Source organism: Chelonia mydas, chromosome 2 (assembly GCF_015237465.2).
Source record: "Chelonia mydas isolate rCheMyd1 chromosome 2, rCheMyd1.pri.v2, whole genome shotgun sequence".
Taxonomy (NCBI): Eukaryota; Metazoa; Chordata; order Testudines; family Cheloniidae; genus Chelonia; species Chelonia mydas.
This window is the reverse complement of record NC_057850.1, coordinates 50365718-50382781: the sequence shown is the minus strand read 5'-3', so window position 1 is coordinate 50382781 and position 17064 is coordinate 50365718. Positions and strand designations below refer to the sequence as shown.

General features: G+C 38.5%; 1 protein-coding gene across 6 annotated transcripts in view; it reads right to left on the bottom strand.

Annotated features, from left to right (window-relative positions):
* Window positions 1-1255: 1255 nt before the first annotated feature.
* Window positions 1256-17064, bottom strand: part of SNX16 (sorting nexin 16) — a 31954-nt gene continuing 16145 nt past the window's right edge. For 5 of the 6 annotated variants that reach the window (XM_037892370.2, XM_043539418.1, XM_037892368.2 and 2 more), the window contains 4 exons: window positions 7942-8011; window positions 5089-5225; window positions 3088-3207; window positions 1256-2817 (listed from right to left, as the gene is read on the bottom strand). In XM_037892370.2, coding sequence (XP_037748298.1) covers window positions 2709-2817; window positions 3088-3207; window positions 5089-5225; window positions 7942-8011 — 436 coding nt within the window. In that variant the 3' untranslated portion in view covers window positions 1256-2708. The remainder of the gene's footprint in view (window positions 2818-3087; window positions 3208-5088; window positions 5226-7941; window positions 8012-17064) is intronic. The other variant, XM_037892372.2, reaches the window with a different exon arrangement.

Sequence of the window (17064 nt, the reverse complement as noted above, 5' to 3'; positions counted from 1 at the left end):
ATGTGGATTTACATAAGGTGATACTAAGTATTTGCCCCACAAAATTGCATTTTTTGTTTAGCTGCATCTGACTATTACAGGGAAACCTTAGTCAGTACATTTCAAATGCATTGTATGAATAATTGATTTAAAAACCTACTGTGTCAATCTACTTAAGTATCTGAGAGGTACCAACTGGAAGTGTGCTTAAAGGGAATAGAGGCTACACACAAGATATGGCAATTAAAGCCCAGTTTATAAGAACAGAGGCATGCAGTAGAACCTCAGAGTTACAAACACCTCGGGAATGGAGGTTGTTCATAACTCTGAACAAAACATTATAGTTGTTCTTTCAAAAGTTACAACCAAACATTGGCTTAATACATCTTTGAAACTTTCCTAGACAGAAGAAAAATGCTGCTTTTAACCATCTTGATTTAAATGAAACAAGCACACACAGTTTCTTTGCCTTGTCAAATCTTTTGTATAAACTTTCCCTTAATTTTTTTTGTAGTTTATGTTTAACACAGTATTGTACTGTATTTGCCCTTTCTTTTTGGTCTCTGCTGCTGCCTGAGTATTTCTGATTCCAGATGAGGTGTGTGGGGCTGATTGGTCAGTTCGTAACTCTGGTGTTCTACTGTACTACAATCTTTACGGAGGGCAGGGCAAAACAAAATCACCCACAAATCTGGACCCTCCCATTTAACTGCTTTGTAAAATTTTTGTATTTAGGCTTATATTCATTAAATGAGTAAAGGCAGACAGAAAATTAACATAGGTGGAGAATTTTAAAACAGAGCTGTCTAAATGATCAGCGAAATTCAAGATATTTTTAAAAACATTTGTAATCCTAAAACCAATACTATTTTAGTCCACTTAGTTCAGACCAGTTTTTTAAACATGTAAGTGATTGCTGCGATTTGATGACAAGTTATCAAAAAAGATAAGTAATTTTAAATGTACCAGAAGTCAGTAATTGTATTGAATTCTCTGGATGCCTTAAAGGCTATCCCAGGAGGATATTCAAACTGTTTAATCACTTTTTATTTTACCTTCAGTAGAAGTACAGTAAGTTTCCCGATATGTTGTGCAGCATTCCTACATTTTCATGCAGACATTAAATTTTGGTACAAAGATGACTGAGTTTAGACTAGAAGTTGAACAACTATATGACATAAATAAGACACTGCCGATCTGTCTTTCAGACAGATTTTTATACTTTTCTCTCACAAGGCACTGAAAATCTTTCTACCAAACAGATAGAGAAAGTTGATGTGATGTCTGTAGTTTTATTTCCCCAGAAGGGTTCATACAGTTCTACATAAAGATTATATATACAGCCTGAAAATACAAAGTTAGCTTTGAAAACTCCAGCACACAGACACTGCATATTAACAGCATTAAACAAAGGAGTGAGTGAAATGGGGTGGTTGGGGGTGGGGAGAAGGGGGAGCATTCTTCCCACTAGAAAAGCAGAAGAAAACAAGGCACTTTCAGTAAATAAGTACAGAACAGAAACAAGCTGTATGAAAGATTTCATAAAGCTTACCCAGAGTACTATAGCAAACTTCCGTAGTAATGAACAAGTAAAATACAAAAAGGCATAACATAATCCTCTCCCTCCCTGCAACTCCCCTTTCTCAAAAGAAATTAGCCAATTGAACTTGGCACAAACGAGTTAATTATTATAAAGTGCATCACCTGGCTTAATACATTTTGAAAAATAGGCTATAGAATGTTTTGTAGCAATATTCCCATGTGTACAATATATCGAAACAAAAATACATTGAAACTAGATTCAACCTAATTATGAATGTGAAGAAAAAATATGGCTTTTTATTTATTTATTTTTACAAATCATTCAGTCATCTCCATATAATCTAGATTATGTTTAAAAAAACCCAAAGTATGTATGCATTAGCAAGAAGGTAAGAGGTAGTGTTCTGGATAAAAGGCAACATTGCTGATTTTATCATTAAGTGGGAGTGTGACAAAGGTGTAGGATTATAAAGATGCATTACTGAACTAAATCAATTATTACAACATGCTATAACGGGATGAACATACACCATGTGTTGGTTTCCATGGCTCACTTCTTTCAGCAAGTGCTACAAGTTTGTTTTATTAAAATGTCCATTGATAATCTCATTTCATAAATCCTTTTCTTTTGTCACTGCAAGTCTTATTTTATTGCATTAAAACTCCAGAGAAATTTTCATTTAGAACTTTAAAAACATAGTAGCTCCTATAGTCTTATTAAACCCAAGTTGTGTTCATCTTTACTTCAATGAGCATTAATTTATGGCTATATAAGAATGTGAAAAAACAAACATCAAACAGATGAATACATTAAATGTATCACATTTGTAGCAACATGCAATACGTAACACGTCACATGTGACTGGTGACTACATATACGTAGCTTTAGCTAGCAAATCATCATGATCTTCTGTGTTCAGTACTTAAGAATCTAGGCATAGCTGAATTTAGCCCTAATTAGATTGTATAATATATTAAATATATAAAGGCTGGATAAAAACTGAATCAAAGCAGCAATGAGTATATTTCCTATGTAAATAATTTGTAAGGATTTGTTTATGTAAACAATCAGTGTGTGCATTCTTGCACTTTGCTGTAAATTCTTTACAGCTATGCATGCTTTTACCTATGAATAGTCTGTCCCAAACATTATGAAACTTTTGAAGGTAATGACAGCTGCTGTTAATTTATTCCTCTTCATCAGCAGTATATGCTACTTCAGCAACTTCAATTTCTGGTACAGAGTTTTCAGCCAATAAGCCACTCCAGCATGTCTGATGATTCTCTTTATCAGAGCTGCAACAACAGATCAATAAGTAAGTCATACAGAAACCAGTTTGTTGCTCTGTATTAATTTCATGCCTCTCATCTGCAAAACATTTGCAAAACTAGGTAACTACTACTCACTGCAAGTCTACAACCTCCTCTTCTCCAGGGTCCACATCAAATACATTGTACAGCTGCTAATATTGTGCAGTAAACAGTTTTGTGCTACACAGATGAGTAGTATGTCTATACAGTCAAGTACTTAATGTATTTTAAGTTAAAAAATAAAGTTGCATTTACCAGCTGTCATCTCCCAAGGCACCCTGATCTGCTTCTATTGCAGAAGACTCCACCTCACCACTGCACTCACTTTCTTCTCCTGACATTCTGCGTGTTTTCCCATTTCCTAAAGACAAATCCCTATAGCAAATTCAAGAGACACATTTATGTTGAATACAACCAATATATTTATGACAAAACATTCAGTAGTGAATCAGCACTTGAAGAGCCACTAATGCTTCATTTTAAATGAGACATTTTGTTTAGAAACAACTATAATTCCCCTTCTTACCCCTCTTGTTTCTTTTATTATTAGAAAGTTCCATAGTTTACGCAGGATCTTTGTTTTGGAGCAGCTCATCAGCTCCAGCTGCTTATTCCTCACCTGAAGCTAATCCTCTGTCCTTCATATCACAAAATGATTCTGATGCCCCAAACAGAGGACTGTGATTTCAGGTAAGAGATCAGCAGCGAACGCAGATGAATGTTAGACAATATTTCTTAAGGCTCTACTTCATAGGTTCCAAGGCCAGAAGGGATCATTGTGATCATCTAGTCTGACCTCCTGTACAACATAGGTCATAGAAAATTGCCAATGATAGAGAATAAGTGGTATTGGTGGATATAACAAACACACAATTTTTTTCACAAGTTTGCCTAAGTAGGATAGTGTTTCATTAACAATGAAACATAAAAAGGTAACAGGGTCTTTCCTGAAGCATGGTGGGACAAAAGTTACTAGGTCAGTGGCAAGTTCCTGTACTACAGATCCTGGCTAAAAATGGATATTTTGCCATAAGAATATGGATTGTCCCCAGAGCATATTACGTCCGTGAAATATATCTGGCACTTAATTGTAACATTAATGAAGTACAAAGCTGTTTGTTTTTTTCACACTATTCATTAATTCCTTCTCATTCCTGCCTCCATCTCTTCTCTCCACCTCAGTCAAGTTTATTCTTTTCCTGTCCAAACATACATCTCTGCCAATCCCTACCCCTACTACTTTTTTTTAAAAAAGGTAAAGCTGCTTTCAAAGTAGAGTGTTCTGAAAAGAAGAAACTGTAGTTGGACGGGAAACATTTAAAATTTGTTTGAAAACAATCTTACGACAGTAGATCTTCAGATTGGTTGAAATTTAAGCTATAAAAAGCATAATATTTATCTTTGTTTATCGTGACTGGTGGCTTGTTTGTGAGTTTTCTTAATCTTTTTTGCAATAGCTGCAGTAACAGTTCCTCAAACTATTTTCTTATTGTGTTAATGACTAAATTCAAGTCATGCATCCAACATCATATTCATTGTTTTAGTGAACTTGTATATGCCATAGCACACATCCCTAGAGCTTTTCAAGCATCTAACATGGCTTTGAGGACTCATTCCTTTCCAAATAAAATTCCGGAATGATAGATTCAGCAGGTCCTGCAGAACTCTCAATATTTCAACATCATCTCCCCTGGATCTGCTGCATACTTTAGCAGATATGCACAATAAAATTTTATTACGAAGCCCTGCCGCCACTTTTTCTTTGATTTAAAGAGCTTTGAAACAGGACTACAAATTGTCTATCTGCTGCAGCATGCCAAGCACCTCAGAGCAACAAAGTTAAAACTACAAACACACATGAAATACAAGAGATGAAACCACAAGAACAGATCAAGCAATCATTTTGCCATGTCAAAGGCTTTCAGATATAGGGGAACTTTAAAACTTCTAAAGCAAGCCAAATAAACCACCATTCTCACTTCCAGGAAGGCATTCCACACACCAAGGACTGCAGAGGCAAAGTTCGGACTGTACTTAACCTTCTTACCTGTTCTCACTGATCTTAGAGGAGGTGGAACAGTATGACTGGCAAAATGATTTAAAAAACAAACACAGAACATTTCCTTAGCTAGCCCCTCAACATATGAGAAAGCATTATTTAAAACACTGCCTTCTGCACAGCCACTTGACTGATGTATCTGGATCGCTACTAACATCAGTCTGTGAAATTTTGAAAATACTGAAGCCACAACATACCTAATTCTCTTCTCTACAGTATCTATATGAAGTTGTTTTTCACTTAATAATTTCTTCAATGATTCCACTTCCCTTTGTTTTTCAATAAGTTCTTTTTGGAGACGGTAATTAGTTTCCTCCAGAGTTTCACAAAAAGCCTAAAAGAAAATTTCAAGGTTAGTTGCCAGTAACCCTAGTGGACTGAGTTTACGGCTTTTCTTTTAAAAATGTACAATAGTTACAGGGTTATAGTTGCTTTTCTTTGTATTGATCCCCTGAAGAGCTGTCTAATGAATTTTAAAAGTTGTACTTTTGTCTTTAATAAAAAGATGTAACTTGGCTTTGAACCATTTATTACACCATACCACAACTGAAATACTTTTGCCATGTCACGCCACTGACATTTATGTAACCAACTGCAAAATAAATACAGGATTGACAAAGTAGGCCCCCATCCTGAAAGTAATCCTTGCATGTATACCCTACTGAATTTCGCAGTGAACTCTCTCCAGTTTTAATGTGTAAGGCTAAAGTATACTGCTATATAACCATTTAATGCAGGATATGGTACAAGTCTTGGCATCTAGCCTACTGTTCTATTACTGTTAGCAGTAAGTCTGCCACCAGTAATGAGCACTTCTGATTTAATAATGTATGTGTCCTCACTAAATAATGAAACCATCCAACTCAGAGGTGAACTTTTTGGTTTATATTACATGCAGTTAACCATTTATTCACTGGACTTATTAAATGTGAACATTTTAGACAGGGCTATGCCCTATTAAAGTCAAAAGTAATATGGTTCATATTAGTGAAGTTACCTGTATGCTACAGTTAAGATAGTGTCAGCAATTCTATTGTTTTTCAGAGGTCTAAAAGTCACCTGTAAAAATATGTTTTGGGAGGATACTGTATTTTGCTTCAACATACAAGTCCATCGCTGAATAACAATTAATGAAATTGGTGGTAATATTTACAATTATATAGATTTGAAACAAAACACAATGTATCCCCAATTCAAAGATATTTCTATATATTAAAAGATATCAGATTTTACATTACTTCATGGTTTAAAAGTTAATTCATCTTATTGACTATAGTATAGTAAATTCCTAGGCCATTAGAAACAAACTCCTATGGCATAGTAAATTTATCTAGGCCATTAGAAACAAATTGTCAGGTTAGCATGAGTTTTGTTCACACCTGTGCATAGCAGGAATAGTCTTCCAGAAAACACCTGGCACCCAATTAAACCTTCACAATGAACATTTTCAGTGAACCCCTAACAATGACTCCAATTAAGCAGGCGTTCCATTTCAGGAAGCCATTTATGTGGATTCTGTTGTATTTTGCAGAATGTCAGAGTATTCCGGGTTTGGAGATTGGTCATTATACATGTACAAGTAGTGTAAGAATATTTATACGAATTCCTTATAAAACTGTATGAACAGCTAGACTAATGCACCTAAATGTTTGTCACATAAATAGTCCACAAAGAAAGAAAAATGTACACACTGAATTAAGAGTCAAAGCAGCAGCTGTTAATTGTGCTAAATGGGTACGTACTTTTTAAAAAAAATAACCCTGGAATATGGAATATGCATACCTGCTGCCCAAAGAAATTATTGAAATCTGCATGGGACTAAACACTAGTAAGTGTACTATGCAAGTTGTTAGGCTGGTAAGGAGATGGATTACTGCTACCAGAATCTAAGCTTGAGATACCTATCAGGAAAATATGTGTATGATCATTATTGCTATGAACAGAATGCTTGTTTAATGAGCGTGAACTAGTCATTCAACTAGTTTGCATTATTATAAATTGTTTGTTTTTACCTCAGAGTTTACAATCAAACAGTTAACATGAAAACTGATTTCACCATCTTCGAAATGAAAGTGTATACTATACAAAATGATACCCTGAATCCTTGAAGATGTACACAATAATGTACCCAGAGAGAGATTGTCAGAAGTTGGGTTCCAGGTTTCTTTGGGTGGTAAAAGTGGGTCTGGCTGAAGGAGTTGCATCTACATTTTAGCTTCCACCAGCATTAACATGAGTTCAGTTGAACCAGTGAGATTCTTTTAAAATTCCCCAATGCAGACATAGCTTTGGACAGCCATGCCTCAATTTGTTTATGGCTTTATAGGTCTAAACTTCAGACTGCATTCAGAAACAAATTGACAGTATAAATTACAATGCATCAGGGTAATGTGCTCCCTGCAAAAAGCATTGCTGAAGTTTCCACTGAACTGAAATGCAACCAAGGGAAGACTGCTGCCACAACAGACAGCTCAGTCTGAATCAGAGTTATTTTATCTGCAAAATAACTCAATGTGAGAAACATGCGATTCTTTTACTAAATGTAAATGGCGTGGATTAACCATCTGTTCACCACCTGAAATATTTCTGCTGATTGGGACTTTGCTGATGCTACTGTGAAGCCAGAAAACTAACTTGTACAACTATGACATACAATTGCAGTAACTTTATCCTGTAGTTTGTCATACTCTAAACTAGACCTTTGCTACTAACGCTCTAGCTATCTTCTTACCCACTTCACCTGTGCCAACAACTAGTATACGGTAGCAACCCCTGGGGACAAAGCACATTTAGGGATCATTGTATCAATAGAAGAGGACAAAAGATTATTAATGGGCCCAGATCATTCAAAAATGGTTGGTCAGTTTTAAAATTAAGCACAAGCAGTTACTGCTTTCTGATTATGAATTAATGAAAGTCTACCCCAGCTATACAGGAAAAATGACAATATTCTGCCAAAATTTTACAATATTCTAAAAACAAATATTATTATTGTTCTATATTCTATATTTACTATTTGTTCTTGTCACATGATATTATATAGCACTTACCCTGCTCTCTTCTAGGCTATCAAATGGACCTGGTGGATCATCCAAACAAAGAAACTCTCTCACTGCAAGGCTTCACCAAAAAACAAAAAAATTATATATATATATATATATATTGAGCTGAGGTGTAAAACTAACATGCAACAACATCTAAAGATGACCACAACTGAAGGGTTTCTGCAAGTGACTAATGATTTCGTTAATGAAAGGAATCGATGCTTTCATATTATTCCCGCCAATATATATAAGTGTTTACATACTATTCTTTTTATGTCAGCCATGCTTGTGTGTTTAGCCAGTAATAGTACTTAACAGAGACTATATGAATTTCTCATAAGCTTTTACATCCATGCTTAAGTTATGAATTTAAAATATATAGGGGAGTTTCTAGTTTAAAATGAGGATTTCTGAGCTTCTTGAGAGAAATTGATCATTTTGATGACAATTGACAAGCTATTTCCCAGGCACCTTAAATATTTAACAGTAAAGTTCTCCTGGTTACTAAATATTAAAAGATGAACTAAAATCACTACAGTACTATTTAGTAAGGGCTAGAACCTACACATGGATCCTTCTAGGGATCTCTTCTTCAATTACATCAGTGGGGCTCTGCATAGACACAAGGGTACACAAAGATAGATCTATTTGCAGGATCTTGGTTTAAAATCCCAATCCATTAACCAATACACAGTAAAAAAATTACAGGTACCAAGTTTGGTGTTACCTGGATGAATTACATGTAAGTGGGATATGTTATGTCATTACTAAAACCTATATTTTATAGATGACATTTGTAACTAATACAAATTCATCTTTAGAAGCCAGACATTTCCTGTATCAGAAAACAGAAGCTAGAAGTTCACACCAATAGATAATATAATGTCTGCATTCCTTTGTCTTAGTGTATGTAATTATTAATTTGAGTGCCGGGCATGCTCATTGCACTGCATAGCTTTTGTACATTTCTTGAAAAAATAAACATTTTAAAAAATATTAATATTAAATACGTTAAATACTATTTAAAAACACATTTCCTCAAATCTATCTCCTTCCTTGACTGGCCAAGACCTGACTTCTGGGGTTCTGGTTTACCCTGCTACAGATATCATCATCATCTTTAACTTGGATTAAAAACAATGTCAAGAATGCAGTCCCTTACACCCTTTAAGTGTCTAAAGCTAAAACTGGCGCAGTAGAAACACAAGTCTAGGTCCCTAATTTCCTATTCCCCCCTTCACTCCCTACAGGTTGCATGCAGGGAATGCCATTTTCCACTTCTCTCAACCACACCAAAATCTGAAACACAGGAACAGGTGTTCAGTGTTGTGGAAGAGCACATGTAAAACTTAATGGGAACAAGTTTTTTTCACCTACTTGTTTAATTAACCAACTTTAATTAAGACTGGCAACTAGAAATGCAGAAATACACTCTCCACCCTATGCTTAACCATTTATTTTGCTATTTTTTCTTCTTTCAGCTTTTCACTCTGCAGTCCACCACTCTAGTGGAAAGAGACTACTATACTCCATTTGATTGCTGGATTGTCGAGTATGTTCCTAAATGCTTTTTTCAACTCAGTTTTGAATGACCAGTTGATGGTGCTTCAACTTTCCCGTTCAAGAGACCTCTCCCTCTTTGGAATTATTTTTGCCAATATGTAGTTTAAATTCCCACTTGCCCCAATCGCCTCACTTTTTAATCACAGTAGGCAGCAGTACCCCTTACACCACCGTAAACAGTTCCTCTCTGGGAAATCAGTTGGCTGTTTTATAGATTAAGTGGAGGTTGGAGCCCATGTGAGAGACACAATATTGACTCTGAAGTTAAGATTGCATCCAGACTTTCATTATAGGCCTTAATTTTCAAGCCTCCATCCCATTCAAATTGTGATCAGTGTAAACTATTTGTGCAGAGTTTTCTGCAATTAAAATAGTTTTTCCTAAGAATTTTGAGTTTTAAATATTCACATAGTACTTGAAATCACTATGTAATCCTAACAATTGTGGCTGGATCTAATCCAACTGCTAATTTTAGATTTGCTCCAGGCATGACTGATTGGATTATAGAGTGATCTATTAATTTTCTAGAAAAAATAAAAACCAATCCAACACTTTTCACATGTAAAAATAGTTATTCAACCACAGAAAGTTGGCCCATCTTGAAAAACAACCATATTAGAGCAATGTGTCAATTTGTTTAGTTGACTGTTTAAACAGCTGACCCTCTTTTAATATGGTTCTATAGTCCATCTTTATCTGGTTGAACCATTCTTTTTATAAAATGTGAGCTGTGTTGAATGAGATTGCATATGGCTAATGCCGAAGAATTATTACATAAAAGCACGGCAGCTCACCATTGTCCTCTAATATCTTCACCCTTGATTTCAGAAAGTTCAATCCAAATGTATTTTAAAGTATCTAGTTTCACATTATTTTGGTAGGAATCCTATTACACTACAAAATGTGGGATTAGAATAATGTGACAAATACTGTAAAGCTCTTTAGTGTGGAAAGAGGATAACCAAAAAGCATAACAATTACATCTAAGTATTCAGTCTGCTATATAAATACTTCTATTTACAATAGGTCATATCAATTCCTTGGTGTCTCTGTAGAGCAGCTTGTGGGAAGTCCTGTGAGTTTCTACTGTAAATTATTTGGCAAATTAGAGTCAAGTACAACAATATACATTATGCATTTTTGCATTAACAGAAATTAAGAAATTAAAACTTATGGCTACTATTTACTGTAACTCCCTTGGGAATGCATTTTAATTTGTATTACTATGGTGTTTAACTTTAATTTCACTGCCCCATCCCCCTTCCAAACAGGAACTTTAGGGAGAAAAGAGGAAGAAATGAGAGTCTCTTCCCCTTTCCTTTATCCCTACCCTTTCAGACCATAATGGGGAAGGGAGTTTCCCATCTCAGATTGTGAGATAGAATCTTAGGACTGGAAGGGATTGTGAGAGGTCATCTAGTCCAGTCCCCTGCACTCATGGCAGGACTAAGTATTATCTAGACCAGGGGTTCTCAAAATTCATTGCATGCGATCCCCTTCTGACAACAAAAATGACTACACATCCCCAGGACGGGGGACCGAATCCTGAGCCTGCCCGAGCCCCACCACCCTGGGCCAGGGAAGGGGGCAGAGCCCAAGGACTTTAGCCCCAGGCAGGGGGCCTGTAACCTGAGCCCCGCTGGCCAGGGCTGAAGCCTTCTGGCTTCAGCCCCATGTGGTGGGGTTCAGGCTTCAGACCCGGGCCGCAGCAAGTCTAAGCCAGTCCTGGTGACCCCATTAAAACCAGGTCATGACTCACGTGGGGTCCTTACCCAGAGTTTGAGAAGCACGGATCTAGACCATCTCTGACAAGTGTTTGGAGATTTTTAAGAGTCGGCTAGACAATGATGGAGAGTCCACAACCTCCCAAGGCAATTTATTTCACAGCTTAACTGAAATGTGGCACCCAGAACTGGACACAGTACTCCAGCTGAGGCCTAACCAGTGCAGAGTAGAGCGGAAGAATTACTTCTTGTGTCTTGCTTATTACACTCCTGCTGATACATCCCAGAATGATCTTTGCTTTTTTAGAAAGAGTGTTACACTGTTGACTCATATTTAGCTTGTGATCCACTACGACGCCCAGATCCCTTTCTGCAGTACTCCATTTCCCTTTTTGTATGTGTGCAACTGATTATTCCTTCCAAAGTGGAGTACTTTGCATTTGTCTTTATTGAATGTCATTCTATTTACTTCAGACAATTTCTTCAGTTTGTCCAGATCATTTTGACTTTTAATCCCATCCTCAAAAGCACTTGCATCCCTTTCCAGCTTGGTATCATCTGCAAACTTTATCAGTGTACTCTCTATGCCATTATCTAAATAATTGATGAAGATGTTGAACAGAACTGGACCCAGAACTGATCCCTGTGGGACCCCTGTTGTTATGGCCTTCCAGCATGACTGTGAATCACTGATAAGTACTCTCTGGGAAAGGTTTTCCAACCAGTTATGCACCCACTTTATAGTAGCTCCATCTAGGTTGTATTTTCTTAGTTTGTTTATGGGAAGGTCAAGCAAGACAGTACTTATCACCTTATCTTCTAGGTGTCTGCAAACTGATTGCTTAATTATTTGCTCCATTATCTTTCTGGGTACTGAAGCTAAGCTGACTAGTCTGTAATGCCCTAGGTTGTCCTTATTTCCCTCTTTATGGATAGGCGCTATAGTTGCTGTTTTCCAGTACCCGGAATCTCTCCTGTCTTCCATGACTTTTTGAAGATCATCACTAATGACTCGGATATCTCCTCAGTCAGCTCCTTGAGTATTCTAGGATGTATTTTACCAGGCCCTAGTGACTTGAAGACATCTAGCTTGTCTAAGTAATTTTTAACTTGCTCTTTCCCTATTTTAGCCTCTGATCCTACCTCATTTTCACTGGCATCCACTATGTTAGATGCCCAATCGCTACTAACCTTTTTGGTGAAAACACCCCCCCCCCAACCAATAAATTTTTACTATTAATATTTTAATAAGTTTAGACTTCAGGCTTCTGCTATTTCCACATTTTCTGTTACTGTTTCCCCCCTCTCTTCCCCCCATTGAGTAACAGGCCTACCCTGTCCTTGGTCTTCCTTTTGCTTCGAATGTATTTGTAGAACGTTTTCTTGTTATGCTTTATGTCTCTAGCTAGTTTAATCCTGTCTTGGACCTTGGCCTTTCTAATTTTGTCCCTACATACTTGTAGTATTTGTTTATATTCATCCTTTGTAATTTGACCTAGTTTCCATTTTTTGTAGGACTCTTTTTTGAGTTTCAGATCACTGAAGATTTCCTGGTTAAACCAGGGTGGTCTCTTGCCATACTTCCTATCTTTCCTACACAGTGTGATACTTTGCTTGTGCCCTTAATAATGTCTCTTTGAAAAACTGCAACTCTCTTTAAGTGTTTATCCCCTTAGACTTGCTTCCCATTGGATCTTACCTACCAACTCTCTGAGTTTGCTAAAGTCTACCTTCTTGACATCTATTATCTTTATTGTGCTGTTTTCCTTCCTACCATTCCTTAGAATCATGAACTCTACCATTTCATGATCACTTTCACCTAAGTTGCCTTCCACTTTCAAATTCTCAACCAGTTCCTCCCTATTTGTCAAAATCAAATCTAGAACAGCCTCTCCTTTTGTAGTTTTCGCCACCTTCTTAATCCCCCTGCAAGGCCCTCTGCTTCTCCTACCACCCGTTACTACATGATTCCCTCTTCCCTCAGTCCTATTGCCTATCTATAAGAAGGCAAGAAGACAGAAACAGGCAGCAGTGCCAAGTGAAAGACAGAGCTGCATTATGCTGCATCTGGTGGGCAGGGGAGGCAGAGGAAGCAAACACATGTGTAAAGCTATCCTGCAAATCTCAACAGCAGGAAACTGAGTGCCTCTCTTTAAGACTCCCCCTAGGGTAGGGTGGAGGAACAAGAGAGATGCTGCTGCTTCTGAAGAACAAAGCACAGCTAAGTCCCCTACTCAGCAGGTTAGACTCCTTTCTCCCTCCTGCCCCATTACATGAATTTGCAGGAGTATGTTAAGTTTTGTAGGTAGAGATCTCAACGTGATCTGGCTCTCCAATGCACCAGGAAAATGATCAGACAAGATGCATAGCTACTAAGTTTTTTGCTGCTCTGTGACATTTTATCAAATTCAGACATAATTTGCATATTTGCAAACAACTTGCATACTACCATACATTTCAGCTTTAAATTATTGTGTGAATTTAGTGCTAGTGAAAGGCACCTCACAGCCCTAGCAAATGAAGTTCTTGATCAGCAGGCAAGCTTCCCACACATGCTGCTTTGCCAGCATGCCTCAACCCTAATATGGCAGGGAAGGGAAAACAAAGAAAAGACTTCCTCTTAAAAGAACAAAGGTAGTTCAGTCTCCATGACCCACGCAGTTCTTGGCCTCTCAGCAAATCAGCACAACATGTGGTGGTGTGATGACAAAGCTAGAACAGAGATCCACAGACTCCTCCAAACAGCCATTCAAAGGTAATCATTTTTAATCCCTGCTGAGCCAGGAAGGATTCAGACTGGTGACTTACTGATGAAAGGTTCCATAGCTTATTAGTAAGGCTGCAAGTCTGTCATGGCAGCCACAGATTCCGTGACTTTCTGCGACCTCAGCGACTTCTGCAGTGGCCGGTGTGCCTCGTTCAGGGGCAGCTCAGGCAGCCCCTGCGCCAGACGCACCAGCCACTGTTGGGGCAGTCTCGGGACACCGCACCCCCTCCTCCCCCAACACCCAGCAACAGAGTTTGGGTGTGGGAGAGGGCAGGGATGGGGTGAGGCGGGCTCTGGGCAGTGCTTACCTGGGGGGCTCCTTGAAGCAGCAACATCCCCCTCTCTCAGCTGCTAGGTGGAGACGTGGCCAGGCAGCTCTGCATGCTGCCTCCTCCCAGAGCGCTGGATTCGCAGCTCCGATTGACTGGGAACCGCGGCCAATGGGAGCTGCAGGGATGGAGCCTGCAGACGGTAGGAAAAGCTGGCTGGCCACGCCTCTGCCTAGAAGCTGAGTGAGGGGGATGTCGCTGCTTCTGGGGAGCCCCCCCAGGAAAGCGCCGTCCAGAGCCTGCCTTACCCCGTCCAGTGCTCCAACCTCCTACCCCCTCCCACACCCAAACTCTGCTGCTGTGGGGGGCAGGGAGGAAAGAAGTGTGGAGCCAGGTAGGGAGCCTGACGGCCCCGCCAACCGCCCCGGCCAGCACCAGAGGGGGTCCCGGGTTGCATGCTGCCGGCCACTCTCCCAGCACCCGGGCTGCCTTCCCCCAGCCCCACCTTCAGGTTTCAGTCAGGGGTATATCATAAAAGTCATGGATAGCTCACGGGCTGTGAATTTTTGTTTACTGCCCATGACCTGTCAGACTTTTACTAAAAATATCCGTGACTAAAATGTAGCCTTACTTATTAGTAATGACATGGGGCATCAAGTCCCCCAGTCAGTGTGAATGTTACACCTTCAAGAATAAGGCTTGCTTTCTAGAAAAATAAGCTTATTAAATCAAATTCTAAACTTTTTGGAGCTTACAGGGGCAGGGTCTTCCAGGTTTTGGAGGCACAGGCAAGTTTGCTGACATTGACACACTCACTCTTCTTCAAACACTCTAAAAGTACCACAACGCCACCCCTTCTTCAAAGGAAAGCTCCCATTAACCAAAATATGAACACTAATATGACAAAACATTAGCAAAATATTCAAATTCACTTCTAAATACGTTTTACAAAACAAAACCATTCCAACTGTTATTCCTGGGAATGGCATTAACTTAAGGGGTCATAATACACATTTTCTCCAACATGGGTCATCAGCAGGGTATAAGCCCATGACCTTTAGATCCACAGTACAAATTTCTTCCATTTCAGCTATAGACAAACCTCTAGAAGAAGACATGTCACATGTGTAACTACTGGAAAACTCACTCTCAGACAATACTAGAATGTTAGGTATCAGGATTCCAGGTGTTGGGAGTAGAGTCATACCTCATCATTTGGCATATTCCTTCTGAAAGTCAGCATGGAAAAGTGGATCTGTCATATTTGAGACTGGATTTCTATTCCTGCTCTGCCTGATGTGATCTTGTGCAATTTCTCAGGTATCTTACATGTAAAATGTGTGAATAATAATTACCACCCCTTTGATAGGGCATGAGATCTTGGTTAATGCTAGTTGTGAAGTGTGCTGAAACATTAACAGCAGTTGGTGCAAGAGCTGAGAAAACAACTCATGGTCTCCTGGCTTGGGATACATTCCACTAGGCTACAGGATATTCTGTAGTGGAACATGTCTCTCTCTAAGATGCATGACAGGCCTATTAAATATGAGAGTCACTGTGAGATGTGAGACCCTTGATAGAACTACAGATGCACGGCAGCAGAGTAAGGGCTTATCTACACTAGAAAGTTGTACCCATAACTATACGGGTATAGTTTAAGCAGTACAACACCCATAGTGTGGGCTGTTATATCAATATACAGGTGCTTTATACAGGTGTAGCTATTCCTTTACACTAGTATAACTGCAGGCACGCTAGAGCTTTCCCTGGTGTAATTATTCTGTTTTTGTTTTTTAAAGCTACACTCTTAATTAAAATAGTTACCTCAATCCAACTCTTAAGTGTAGATCAGGCCTAAGAGACTCTTGAACAGCATAATAACCAGTGCTGCAGTTTTGTGGGACTAAACCAGTTAGAGGCAAACAAAACTGTAAGGGCAATTCTAAAACAAACACACACACACTGAATTTAAAGACCAGGATGTACAACTTGACCAAGTAACAGTTGTCAGAGCCATAACTAAATTTCCTGATTTTACTTCATATAAAAACGCTTTTAGTAAAGGGTTTTGTATTCAATTTCTTCGTGATGGTGGGGTGGAAAAAAAGAACTTGACTGTTTAATTGTGCACTCATACATTCTCAAACAAGTCTCAGAGCATTTTTATGAACATGCACATTCTAAACGTAAGATCTAACAGTCAATTCAAATACCATGAATTCTGGACTATTGTATCCCAGAATGCATAGCATACTACAGAGTGCACAAAATTTGATTGCAGACTGAGGTGACCAGCAGGAAAGCTATTTTATTCAGGTTCTGTGATACAGCCATCATGATGGCCAATTTAAGTACCAATTTGGTACTCACTGCCTTACAATCTGAATACCACCCAACTATTTAAAAACAGAAACAAGTCTTACTTCCCAGCTTGATGAATAGCTTGATTAGTTTAACGCTTCCTCCTCATCAGGGTCTACGTAAGAAGAACTTACTGAGGAAAAACTAAGGTTCTGCATTTAGTTCTGCAAGTGGTGAGGGCCATGAGTATTCTCTTGTGGGAGCAAGTTCCATAGCTAGATCCAGCTTCTGTGAAAGTTCTGTCTCCTAAACTAACAAGCCTTCTCCTGTTGGTCAACAGTTCCATTTTTCTGGTGGAATGCAGCTATCATGCAAATGGTCATGTAGTTAGGACCAATCCCAAAAAAGATTTTGGAACAAGATGCCTTCCAGTCAAACATACAATAGAAATTTTTGCACTCTGCAAAAAGACATTTATGATAAGGAGACTTAAACTTGGTCTATG